The following is a 14509-nucleotide window of genomic DNA, read 5'->3' on the forward strand; positions in this document are numbered from 1 at the left end:
AAAGTAAAAGATAAGGTAGAAGAAGATTGCACAAGTCTATACTGGTTCAGCCACTCCACTTGTGACCTACATCTAGTCCTTAATCAACACCTGATTAAGATTTGTTCCACTATCTTTAAGCAAGAAGGTTTACAAGCACACACACATGCATATACTTCAACACTAAAAGATAACCACTTTCTTGACCCCAAGAAAGCACCCCTTGTAGAACCCACTACAAGAAACCTTACCACTTGAGAAACCCTTCTCAAGATTTTCCACAAAGATTCAGAAAGAATAAAAGGAACGAATTCACCTGGAATTCTTGAACAAATCTTTATCTTCCCCTTTCAAGAATATGATGATGATGATCTTCTAACAAAGTTTTTCACAAACGTTTTCACTCTTGGATTTCACAAAGAAAACACTCCAAGATGTCACAAAGACTCACAAAAACGTTTTTCACAAATTGATTATCAGTTCTAACTCACTGTTTTAAGTTTCTCAAAGTTCAAACTATTTATAAAAGTTTCAGACACAGATAATCGATTATTTTAAAGAATAATCGATTATTTTGTTCTTCAGATTTTCCGGAAATCAACCAAGAACAATATAATCGATTATTTAGCTGGATAATCGATTATTCCAGAGAGTTGTTCCTGGGATAATCGATTATTTCGGCAAATAATCGATTATTACAGCAAGGCATTCCACTTAGCCTATTAGCTGGAATAATCGATTATATTTAATGATAATCGATTATTTTGAGTTAGTTTTAAAACTTCATTTTATACCTCAAAATAAGTTTCCAATCTTTTTAATTCATCATCATATACTCTCTACTTAGTTTAGATATAGATTTGCTTATGCACATAGCATACAAAGCACACAAAATATAAAAACACATTCAAAAAAATTTATTTCCTAAGTTCTATTACATAGCTCTATTTCATAGCATTTTCTTGACTCTTCCTTGACTTTGTTTTTGTGCTCCAAGTTGTTGTTGTATACTTGTTGTGATCATCAAAACTCCTTTAAGATTCAAGCTCTCCTAAGCTCAACAATCTCCCCCTTTTTGATGATGACAACCCATGATTCATATTGTATCAACCCAATGCTATTGTGCTTCAAAAATTTTCAGCCATTGTGCCTTCAATTCATTCCAACCTGCACAATACACACACACAAGCACAATACCTGCAAAAACAACTATACACACACCATACCATTTACTATACACACACCATACCATTTCTCCCCCTTTGGCATTATCAAAAACAAAGTAAGCCAAGTTCTTCTAATATAAGCCATGTATAGAGTATGTCCAGTAATAACCAAAATAAAACTTTGATGCAGCAAACCAAACCAATCATATGTGCACCATTTAGCCACAGTTCAGACCAAATCAAGTCAAGAAAAACATGTCCACAATATTAAAAACAGAGTATTCCAATCAAAACCAAAATAGCAACTCATATGCTCACAAAACAGAGCACTTTTGCATCAGTCAAGCAAACCATAACATGATACCACATTCAGACCATCAAATCAGCAAAATAAAGTCCAAATTTCATCAGAATGCAAATTGTTCAGAACTAGAATTAAAACAAACTTACAACCAAATTGAAATTAATTGTTCAAGAGCTGAATTTAAAATCCTAATTAAAACTAATCAAAGAAATAGAACACGGATCAATCCTCATCCTCCGGAATTCCAAGTTGGGTCTTGATCAGTCTCACTTCATAATCCAAATCATCAAACCTGTCAAGAATTCTAGAAAATAAAGATTCATGTCTCCTTGACATTTCCATCATTGCATCCATCTTGTTGATCATTATTTGCTCAAACGATGAGAACGACTTCAGTTCCGGTTCAGGCTCCCTTCCAGGTTCAGCTTCCACTTGTGGTGGCTGATCCTCATCATGGGACGGAACACCGTCTTCATCTGTTGCCGGCTCCGGTGTAGGGGGTACATCGCCTTTAAACACCCACTTGTCTTCTTGCTTGAGCATCCCCATGTGATGCAAAGAAGACTTCTCTATTTTATTCGAAGCATGCAACACAATTTTTCTTTCACCTGTCAAATCTACTCCAGCATTCTCAAAAATTTTAGATAGCAAAAGAGCATATGGAATCGGACCATCTTCCTTTCTCCTTGCTTTCCATATACAATCATTCACAACCGATACCCAGTCGATTTTAATTTTCTTCTTAATGACATGCATCAGCAAAATGTCATCCCTTGACATTTGAGCATGATTGTGTAACCTGGGTTTTAACATCCAAGCAATAATAAAAGAAATTAAACGAGAGTTCTTTTTCATACCTCCCGCTAAGAATTTCTCGTAATTGGTGTTCAACGGGTTCCTTTGGCAATCCCAGAATGTGGTCAGCTCTTCAAAATCCCCAAAGTTAAAGGGTTGGGATTTCTCTGCTCCAGTGCCGCTCAAACCCGCAGCAGCCGCCAATGTCGGTCCGTCCAGCCGAATCAGCTTTCCTTTTACCACCGATTGCATAATGCCATCGTTGCTAGTGGCAAAACAAAGGAAAAGCCTAATCAACTCAGGATAATAGGGACTAAAACCTAAAACCTTCGTTCTTGAACCAATCAAGCTTTAGGGTCTTCGGAGGAATGATTCTCCGGCCAGCATACCACTCAAAATAGTACTCTTGAGTCTTCTCATCAGGGAACCATTTAGAAATAAGTTGCCCAGAGGGTAGAGGACGTTTGCTCCCCCTCACTTCAAGCTTCTTTGGCCTTTTGGATGAAGATGCCATGGATGGGTCTTGAAGAAAATGAAGAAGAAGAGAGATTTTGAGAGGATTTGAGAGGGTTAGGGTTTTGAGGGTTGAGAGAAAATGAGAGAATGAGAGAAGATCAGTGTTTTATGCCCTAACACATTCTAGTTATAAGGGTAATGGATGGTTTTAAAAGTTGGCACGGAGATAACCGTTTCAGGAAATTTTAAACACACCGCCCAGATAATTGATTATTTATGCAAATAATCGATTATTTGCATCAGTAAAAACACTTAAAAACGCAATCTGATATGGATAATCGATTATTTTAAGGATAATCGATTATTACAGAGGGTAGTTTCTCCTAACACAACCCAGATAATCGATTATTTACAGAATAATCGATTATTGCAGTGACTTCTCAGATTCCAACTTCCAGATAATCGATTATTACCCAAGATAATCGATTATTACAGTGACTCTTGAGTTCCTTCTTACCAGATAATCGATTATTGCCCAAATAATCGATTATTTCAGAGACTTTTGGAATTCTTCACGTTCCAGATAATCGATTATTACCCCAAATAATCGATTATTTCCATGGGATTACTTAAGATAATCGATTATATCTTAAGATAATCGATTATTCCAGAGAGGTTTTGCTTCTCAGAAATTTTAACATTTGTCAAATTTTACCAAGTCTTATTTATCACTGTTACTTTCTTCCAACCATCTCTAATTTCCACTCTCAAAGCATAATCAATTCAAACATGATTCATTGATTATTCCCAATTCAATTCTCAAATGGTTGAATCTTTCTCTTGGTAGAGGTTTTGTAAAAATATCAGCTAATTGCTTGCTTGTTTCCACAAACTCTACAACACAATCATTCCTTTGAACATGATCTCTCAAAAAGTGGTGTCTTATCTCAATATATTTTGTTCTAGAGTGCAACACTGGATTCTTGGTCAAATTTATTGCACTAGTATTGTCATACCTCAAAGGAATTTTGTTCAACTCAACTCCATAATCTCTTAGTTTTGTTGTTTCATCTAAAGATTTTGAGCACAACAACTTCCAGCAGCTATATATTCAGCCTCAGCTATACTCAAAGCAACACAAGCTTGCTTTTTTCTATGCCATGAAACAAGTGCACTACCTAGCAAGTGACAAGTTCCACTTGTGCTCTTTCTATCTAGTCTACACCCAGCATAGTCTGAATCCGAGTAACCTATCAGACTTAGTGAGACTCCCTTTGGATACCACAACCCCACTTGGTTATACCTTTCAAATACTTAAGGATTCTCTTCACACTCTTCATATGAGATTCTTTTTCCTATGAATCTGATTTCTTTTGTCTTTTTATCACAAATCAAGCAACATGTATCATCAAATTCAATTTTAAAGCCTTTATCACTTAGTTGACTAATACTCAGCAAATTATGTTTCAAACCATCAACGAGCAATACATTTTCAATCAATGTTTGAGAGGAGGGATTACCAACATTGCCATGTCCAAGAATTTTCCCTTTGTTGTTGTCACCATAGGTAACATACCCTTCATTCTTCAATTTCAGACTTGAGAATTTTGAAGGATCCCCAGTCATATGCCTTGAGCAGCCACTATCAAGATACCAAAGTAAATTTTTGGCCCTCAAGCATTCCTACAACAAAAATTCAGAGGAAAAATCTAGGTACCCATGTGGAGGGTCCTTGTAGGTTAGTTCTCAGCCTTTGACTCTTCTCAACCCAAATCATTTCTCCATTTGGAACTCCATATTTCCTAGAATAGCAGTTCCTAATTGTATGGCCTCTTTTGCAGCAATAAAAACAAGTTGTTTGTTTAGGAAAGTTGCTTTTAAATTTTCTAAAATTTTGATTTTTCACAAAAGCTTCTTTCTTTGACTTAAATGGCATGCTCATACTTTGGTTAAAACCAAGTTCACTCCTATCAAAAGTGTTTCTTTGTTTTCCCAAAAGAATGTTCAAGTTTTCATTTCCATTAGTGAACCTTGCAAGTGTAGATTTTAAATCAGCATTTTCTTTTTCAAAAATTTTGCAATGTTCACAAACATCTTTTGAGGAGTGAGCTTCACTAAAGTTAAACATAGTTTGAAGATTTTCATGCTCATGCTTCAAATCTTCAAGCTCTTGTTCAGCTTCAATTAAAGCATTTTCATACCATTTCAGCTTGTTTTTCAACTTTGAATTTAAGGCACCTAATTTGACAGCTTCTTCATGAATTTGTATAAAAGCTTCTTGGAGCGGATCATAATCCAGATTGGATTCAAGGTCAGAGTCACTTACAATTGTGTCATGGTCAGTTCCAGCCATCAAACACAGGTTGTTCTCCTCACTTTCAAATTCTTCACTTGTTGTGCTTGAGTCATTGTCTTCCCAAGCAATATAGGCTCTTTTTCCTTTTCCCTTTTTCTTAAACTTCTTCTCCTCTTGTTGCTTCTTCAAGAGATTTGGACACTCAGCTTTCATGTGTCCCGGTTTTCCACATTCAAAGCAATTAAAGGAGGATGTGCTTGCTTCCTCTTTCTTGTTTGTCTTTTTATTGAATTTATAGGGGGAATTCTTCTTTCTTCTCATGAACTTTCTGAACTTCTTTACTAGCAGATTGAAGTTCTCGGGTTCGGAATCATCGGAGCTTGTTTCTTCACACACCTCTTTACCTTTGGCAGATTTCAAGGCTTTCAATGACACTCCTTTGCCTTTCTTATCTTGCTGCTCATGTTCATCAAATATGTGCAGCTTTTGCTCATGCTCCCTCAACTTCCCAAAGAGAGTAGCTAATGTCAAGGAGGTCAAATCCTTTGATTCTTCAATGGCTGTCACCTTTGCTTGACATGATCTGTCCAAGCATTGCAACACTTTTAAATTCAGCTCTTCCTTCTCAAATTTCCTGCCAAGGTCAACAAGGTGATTTATCAAGTGTGTAAATCTCTTTTGAAAATCAGAAATAGATTCACCATTTTGCATTCTAAACAACTCATATTCTCTTATGAGAGTATGCTTTCTTGATCTCTTTACATCACTTGTTCCTTCATGAGTGACTTGCAAAGTATCCCACATTTCTTTAGCAGATATGCATTGTGAAATTCTAAAAAATTCATCAATAGACAATGCAGATGTTATAATGTTTTTGGCTCTCTTATCATGTTGGGCTCTTTTCTTTTCCTCATCACTCCACTCACTCCAATGTTTTTCCTTAAGCTCACCATCATCATCTTTTTTCATAGGAATATAGGGTCCATTTTCTATAGCATCCCATACAGCAATATCAATAGCTTCAATGAAAATTCTCATCCTAATTTTCCAATAGACATAGTTCTCACCATTGAAAACAGGAGGTCTATGAATAGACACACCCTCACCATAGGGTAAGTTGTTGTTGGCCATTTTTGAAATCTTGAATAACTCTGAAGAACCTTGCTCTAGATACCAATTGTTAGAAAAGAATGGCACAATCCAAGAGGGGGGGTGAATTGGATTCAATGACCCTTTAAAAATTTATCAGAGTATTTTGGATCTTAATTTCAATCAAAACTTTTCTATGACATAATTTCCAAATGAAGCTCTTCTAAAGACTTGTTACAAAAATATGAATGCAATATGCTCACTTGATTACAACATAATGAGGTTCAACAATAATGTTCAATTACAGATTTAAACCATCAAGATTCACATACACTTGTTAATCAAGTTTTATCTTCTTTAAAGTTTAACCAAGAAATTACACAAAGTAAAAGATAAGGTAGAAGAAGATTGCACAAGTCTTTTATACTGGTTCAGCCACTCCACTTGTGACCTACATCGAGTCCTTAATCAACACCTGATTAAAATTTGTTCCACTATCTTTAAGCAAGAAGGTTTACAAGCACACATACATGCATATACTTCAACACTAAAAGATATCCACTTTCTTGACCCCAAGAAAGCACCCCTTGTAGAACCCACTACAAGAAACCTTACCACTTGAGAAACCCTTCTCAAGATTTTCCACAAAGATTCAGAAAGAATAAAAGGAACGAATTCACCTGGAATTCTTGAACAAATCTTTATCTTCCCCTTTCAAGAATATGATGATGATGATCTTCTAACAAAGTTTTTCACAAACGTTTTCACTCTTGGATTTCACAAAGAAAACTCTCCAAGATGTCACAAAGACTCACAAAAACGTTTTTCACAAATTGATTATCAGTTCTAACTCACTGTTTTAAGTTTCTCAAAGTTCAAACTATTTATAAAAGTTTCGGACACAGATAATCGATTATTTTAAAGAATAATCGATTATTTTGTTCTTCAAATTTTCCAGAAATCAACCAAGAACAATATAATCGATTATTTAGCTGGATAATCGATTATTCCAGAGAGCTGTTCCTGGGATAATCGATTATTTCGGCAAATAATCGATTATTACAGCAAAGCATTCCACTTAGCCTATTAGCTGGAATAATCGATTATATTTAATGATAATCGATTATTTTGAGTTAGTTTTAAAACTTCATTTTATACCTCAAAATAAGTTTCCAATCTTTTTAATTCATCATCATATACTCTCTACTTAGTTTAGATATAGATTTGCTTATGCACATAGCATACAAAGCACACAAAATATAGAAACACATTCAAAACAATTTATTTCCTAAGTTCTATTACATAGCTCCATTTCATAGCATTTTCTTGACTCTTCTTTGACTTTGTTGTGGTCCAAGTTGTTGTTGTATACTTGTTGTGATCATCAAAACTCCTTTAAGATTCAAGCTCTCCTAAGCTCAACAAATATTTCTATGTTATGTTAAATTTCTTTAAAGGAAAAGGTTGATTTAGAAAAGAAAAGAAGGGAGTATGGCTTAGTGAATTTAGACATACATATTTGTTTTAAGTGACTTTAGTTCTTGTGTGAGGTAGACCCATTAAGATAAATAGAAAACTTTTTATCACATCAACATGCAGACAATTTTATAGGGTGTATTCTATTTCTTCTTATTTATTCTTGACTATACAAAATGAAACTGCTAGAATCAAACCACACTTGCGATATTGTTATGATATTTGCTTGTAAACATATTTTCCATTTCTTATTTCCTAATTGAATTGCGTGCAGCTGGAGATAGTCGTGACACAACTTCCAGATGACAATAATTCTAGAACTGACTACCCATGTACAAGTAGTTCTGATGAGTCGAAATATAATGGCTATGGATATGATTCAGCTGATGATTTAGAGGCTCATAGCATCTTTAACTTTGATATCTTACAAAGCTGCTTAAGTAATTTTTGGTGAGGCCTACACACCGTATTACACTTAAGAACTTCAACCACTTTTTATTCCGAGGGTGAGTTGCTTACCTCTCTTTGTGGGTCTTATTTTTTTGTCCTCCTTATTCTTTCTCAGGTTGAACATTAATTTCTCTTTATATCAACATGTTTCTATATTTATTTTATTGTTAAAGAATAGATAAGCAAATATCTACTATGATATGAAATATGAGATATCAATCTTTAGATTATCGATAAAAACAATTAAGATTGATATTAAAACTCACTTATAAACACTTCTATTTGATTATTATTATTGTTGTCTCTACAATTATTATCACTTACTATACCACCATCATCACCACCATTGTTGTTAATACTATCGTCAATGTCACGTGGCAGTGATAGTAGTGATAGAGACAACAATGATGATGATAATAGTAAGTAATAACAATGGTAGTGATAATGATGATGATAATAATTACAAGTATAAAAAGGAACCAACTTGGCTCATTTGGGTTGGCTCATTTGGGTTGGCTCACCATGGTTTGGGACTTAAAATGAGTTAGCCTAACTTGACTCACTTTTTTGGAGTCAACAAAATCTCAACCCAACTCAACCAATCATGGGTTGATGAGTTAGGTGAGTTAACTCATTGAATTTCTTAAAATATAAAAAAATCAACAATGCTTATCTCTTTTCTTTTTTAGAAAAAAAAGTCACAATTTTCTATCAAATCATTTATTGATTCAAATACAAAATAAAATATCATTCAAATAACATTTTGTTTTTTTAATTATTTAAATATAATAATTTTTTTTTGCATTATGTTTTAATTCTTGGAGGGTTAAATGGGCTAATCCAATTTGAACCAGTTACGCTTGCAAGTTAAGTGAGTCGAATTGAATAGATAGTGTTATCATTTATTATCATAAGAGTATTTTGGGATTAAAAATATTAAACAAGGTTGACTTGTTTTTTTTTTTTTTTAATTTTAGTCAAAATAATTTAAGCATTTTTTGTTTATATATAACTTTAAAAAGAGTATCAAATTGTTTTAAAAATTTATAGACTTAATTAATTTAGTAAGATATTTTAATTTAATAATTTAATAGTTAAAATTTAATATTAATTATAAATTATTCTTAGAGTAAGAGAATCTTAATTCATAGCCTATAATAATAAATTATATATTGTGTGTAAAAATCACATACAAAAAATATATTTTATGTATATACATACGTACTTCATACCAAATAAACACACATACACATACATATCATATGTATGTGTATCTCACAATAAAAAATATATACTTCACGTCTTAAAAAAAGTGTAATTAATATTCAAGATTCATATTACAGTAAATAAATTTATCACTTAAACACTTACTACAACCATTATGTTGTCTCTATCTTTTTTTTTTTTTTTGTCATTAAGCCGTGAAATTATTCAACTCTAACCCTTTTGATGATCCAAAAGGCTGCAATGTATTTGTAATGTCTTGGACTCAAATCTAACTTAGTCTAATAGAGAAAGTAGGGTTTCAAGAAATTAATTGTAGCCTTAAAATTGGACCAGTTCCATGCAAACGAATTGAATTAGGCCCAATATAAACTTTAAAAACTATTGCTCTGATCTTCCGCTCAAATATGAAAGTGTGGAACCTTGACAATAAAGGTTTATGGTTGCATTAAATTTTAAAATTAAACCACTTATAAAAAAAACCAAAAAAAAAAAAACATATAAAAAATAGTTTGCCTTTTAGCGAAGTTGGATTCAAACTAGTTTATAAACCAATTGATGGTCAAAATTGGATTTGAATTAAAGTTTACTTAAATTACACCCATCTTTCCCTTTCTTTTAAAGTATACACTTTATTTCATGAAATATGAATTATACTTTTCTTTTTGGGTGCATAATATGAATTATACTTTAACTCTTTTTAATTTAAAAAATATTTTAAAAATAGTGAAAATTATGGAATATGTTTTCCTAACATTTTATAATTTTTTTTTAACTTTCAATGTCATTATTAATTAGTTTTGAACATTTTATTATTAATTTTAATATTTTAGAAATTAGAATGAATTATTAAATACGGTTATTATTGGTTTTGAAACTCATATTCTGAAGCCACAAAAAATTCATGGTAAAAATTCAAAACTAGCTAAGAATCATGTAAAAACAGCAAGAGAAAAAAAGTCTAAAAACTCATTTACATTAAAATAGATTAAACTATGAGATATATTCATAAAAATGTATATTTTAAAATAACATAGAAGAAGAATGTAATTTATCTTTAAGCGAATCGTAATTTTTTCATCAATAATTTCTATTAAATAAATTTTGGCCAAGTATTGTTATGTGAGTATTTTTATTTAACCTTTTTAGAAAAAAATAATCATTCAGTTTTATGAAAAGACCCCTCTCTCCCTCTTAATGTTTTTTATTTTTTAAATTTAACCTGTTACTAAAGACATAAACTATATCATAATGATACAAATATTTTTTATTTTTATTTTTTAACCATGCTTACATTTTTATCATCTCAATTAGTTTTGTTATAAAAAAGTTTAAGTACATTTCTTTTAGATATATATTTTTTATTAGAATCAAAGTTTTACTTGGATAATATATTTATATTTAATATAAATTTTATTTATGTATATTATGGACTACATTCAAAGAAATAAAATATAATTTAAAATTTAAAAATAGTGAAAAATAATTTTAAATATCCATAAAAGTATAATTGAAAGAAAATAATTACTTTATTGAATAAAAGGTAAAAAATAGTAATTAATTAAAATTTTTGTAAAAAAAAAAGATAGTATAGATTGTTTTGGTATACTAAAGATAGTCAAGATTAAAACTAAGAAAGTAAAGATTAAAGGTATATAAAAAAAGATAGTAAAGATTAAAGAAAGTATGAAACTTAAAAATTAAAATTTAAAAAAAAAATATATCAAAAGAAAGAGAACCGAAAACCCTAGACCACTTTGTATATAATGGGCATTGAATCCCCATTCTCAACTCACACTTGAATTCAGAATGGGGCTTTCTACACTTCAGCCTATCACTCTCTCGAAACTTCCCAACGTTTTCCCCTCTTTTCCTCACAGACAAACCCTTCTCACTCCCCACGCCGCACTCTTATCTCGTACGTTCTTCAATCCTTTTAATTTCTTATTCAATCCCAACCAAAACCTACCATTCTCTCTCTCTGCTGCTTTTTTAATCGTTCTCTGTCTAAACTTAAACTAAATTGTTAACCTCGTGGGTGGCTTCGAACACTCTAGGGTTCCCCGACTTTCGCGTCTTTAACTTGCGCTGTTGTATGCCATTGTTTGTGTCTCTCTTTTGTTAATTAAATTTTTGGAGCAACTGGTATGACTATGTTTTATTGCTGAAATTGCAGGATCAATTTGCTTGAGGAATTTATCTGCCAGGGCAACGACATCTGAAGAAAGATCCAATGGGGCTAGTCCGTTTTTCAATGAGAAACGTGATGGTGTCATAACCCTGGAGGACGTTAAAGCAGATGATAGGAATGAGTTCGATAAAACGGGGAATGAAGACACGAAGGAAGTGTTACCTGTTGATGGAGAGGATTTGTCGTTTAATTTGCTGGATAAGATCAATGTAAGGGTCAACTTAATCACTTTTTGCCTATTGAGCTTTTTCTGATCTCTGTAGTGTCTATACACTCTAGGTTATTTACTATGAATTTGGTGTTTCCATGGCAAATGTTTTGTCCCTGCCAGTTTACATTTTTTTCGTATTTCAAATGTTGAGTTGCTACATGGTTGAAGTTTTTTTTTTTTTTTTTAAAGTGTTTTTTTTAATAAAATAAGCAGTTTTTTTTTAATTATTTTAATTTTTAAATTTGTTTGTGTGTACCGTTTAATCAGCAATTCTTTTCAGTTTCTTCAAAAATCACATTTTTAAAAATTACTCTTTAATTCTTAGATTTATCCAGGAGATTATTGAAATGGAAAGCATCTGATTTTGTGGTTGTAACACTTTAATTTTTATTTTATTTTTTTACTTTTAAACAAGCTGGCTCATGATGACATTATAGTTTATTGATGTCATTAGTAGATTATGAAATTGGTTGGTGTTTCAAAGCTCATGTTATTTTTCCCCGGTTGGTTTACACTTTTTTCTATTTCAAATATGGAGTTGCTATGATGATCCAGCTTATTGATAGCATTTATAGAATGCTGGATGATGCTTCGGCAGTCATGTCGAATCTGAGCGGTTACCTGAGCAACTCCATGCAGTTAGTTTTTGTTTTTGTGAAATTGTTTTTGACAGCATATCATTGTTTTTGACTTATTTAAATTTACTTGAGCTTTTGCTAAGCTATTCTGCCTTTGTTTTAGCCAAAAGCTTCATATTTGGTTTCCTTAGACGCTTCATATCTCATGTCTCATTTTTTTTAATAGCTTTTTATAACCATTGACTCATCTAGATGGTTTAAATGATTCAACTTCCGTTTTAATATTTTTAATGTTAGACCAAACTTTCTATTGTTGATTCATGTTATATTTAATTCATGAGAAAAGGTTAGTGTTGATTATTGTTTCCAAATTATTGCATATATATGTCCTGTTTACTGAACATTAGCTACTGTGATTGCTGTGACATCATTTATGAGTTTTTACCAGACACTAACATTTTTATCCTGGCCATTGGGATTGGGGGTATCTAATGGATTAATTGCCCACCACGATTACTGTGTGTAATCTATTAGCCTCATATTATTAGCTTTGGTAAGGTTGTACACTGGTTTGTAGGTGTTATGGTACTCCTTTTTATCTCTTTTCTATGACAACAAAATATGCTAGAAGGGAAAATGATTCTTTTAGCTGTTGTATTTTCTATTCTTATTTTTTGTTCAATTCTATTAATAATATTACTTGTCAAACTCTCAGCTCCAAAGCCATTGTGAAAATTATTTGTCTAAACTCTAAAGGTACCATCAAAGGGTGGGCGTCTTCATTTTCTTTACTAAAGTGATTGGGTATGGCATCTTAAGTCAATGATGTAACATTAAATTGTTTCTAATTTGATTTGATTTTGTGAAGCATCAGATACTGGCTGGTGCTTGTGAAACTGACACCCTATTTCTTATTGAGAGGGTCGACTGTAATTTTTTCTGTCTGTGTTTGCATTGCATTACTTGTATATTATTAAGAATTCAAATGACCTGGTTTTGTTGTGTTTGTTTAATCTAATCTGCTGTCTTTTTTTCCTTAACAGTTTGATAAAGATGACGCTGGTTCCGTTGTCTTGTATGGGGCTGGTGCTATAGTGACTCTGTGGCTAACATCAGCTGTTATTGGTGCAATTGATTCTATTCCATTGGTGGGTATCAAAGCAGTGATGATGTAAATATTTTTCAAACCCAAGGCCAAACTTTTTGAATGCTGATGTTTCTTGTTCATTATTATGGTACAGTTTCCCAAGTTGTTGGAAGTTGTAGGGCTTGCATATACAGTATGGTTCAGTTCCCGTTATCTTCTTTTCAAGGTACTCCCTCTGGATCCAATTACTGTTATTTTTGCTGATATGTGTATCTTGGTTTCGGTTACCCAGATTAATTACTTTTGTTTTCCTGCAGCAAAATAGAGATGAACTCTCTGTTAAAATAGAGGAGCTCAAGGAACAAATTTTTGGTTCAGAAGACAATTGATTGTTCGGGTTGATGAAATATTAATTCTGGTCACTTAAATATGAATGTACAGTAACAATTACCTTTGGCTTAGTTAAATGATATGATAATATTTTGTCTTCCATAAGGCACTACTAAATTTTTGGGCTATGTTTGGTTACACATTTGATAGATGTAACCTCCATAAGGCCTTACTAAACAATTAGTTTATGTTTAGTTGCACATTTGAAATCTGCAATGTGTAATCTCATATAGCTGCTTTCGAACGCAGTGATTATATGTTTGAGAGGTTTTTTTCCCATTTCATTGGGTGTGAAATATAAGTAAATCTTAGTTAAAAGCTAGAAGGTAATTACTTATTATTTTTTTCTTGAAGTTGGTTTGGAAAGTTATGTTTAATTTAATTTTCTAACAATAAACACATTTGGTTATAATGAGCAATAACGGCTATTGCCAAATTGACTGATAACTAGGGATGATATTTGGGTTTGTGGGGATGGATAGTAGAATACTTGTTCATGCTTGGTTGTTCATGCTCGTCGATTGTCATGTACTCATTCTTCGTCTGCGAGTAATTCGGTAAGCAGTAACTTCAGAATTTTATGAGTATTTGTAGATATTCTTAGATATTTGAGATTTTTATAAAAATTAAAAATTATTATAAATAAAATGAAACTTGTATTTATTAGAACATTAAGGTTAGTTTAGTGGTTGGGAAGGGGAGAGGAGTTGGGTTAGAATCGTGATGATTTATTTAAGTTCAATTTATGTTGTGTCTTTGTAATTTTTTTTATGGATAAAAAACTTGTATCTGATTTTAATTTTATTGAAATAATAAA

At 32.1% G+C, this 14509-nt stretch overlaps 1 protein-coding gene and 1 non-coding gene across 2 annotated transcripts; both read left to right on the forward strand.

The window, feature by feature from the left end:
- Positions 1-10996: 10996 nt before the first annotated feature.
- LOC109801054 (CURVATURE THYLAKOID 1D-like protein) lies at positions 10997-13971 on the forward strand. Its single transcript, XM_020362024.3, has 5 exons — positions 10997-11153; positions 11412-11635; positions 13259-13363; positions 13457-13528; positions 13620-13971. The coding sequence occupies exons 1-5, from the start codon at positions 11045-11047 to the stop codon at positions 13689-13691; spliced, it is 582 nt and encodes a 193-aa protein (XP_020217613.1). The 5' UTR covers positions 10997-11044; the 3' UTR covers positions 13692-13971.
- LOC114916065 (small nucleolar RNA snoR128) lies at positions 12176-12266 on the forward strand. The gene has a single exon (XR_003804367.1). It is a non-coding gene; the product is annotated as a small nucleolar RNA snoR128 (small nucleolar RNA).
- Positions 13972-14509: the final 538 nt, after the last annotated feature.

The sequence above is a fragment of the Cajanus cajan genome, chromosome 11 (assembly GCF_000230855.2).
Source record: "Cajanus cajan strain Asha chromosome 11, NIPB_CcT2T_4, whole genome shotgun sequence".
NCBI classification, from domain to species: Eukaryota; Viridiplantae; Streptophyta; class Magnoliopsida; order Fabales; family Fabaceae; genus Cajanus; species Cajanus cajan.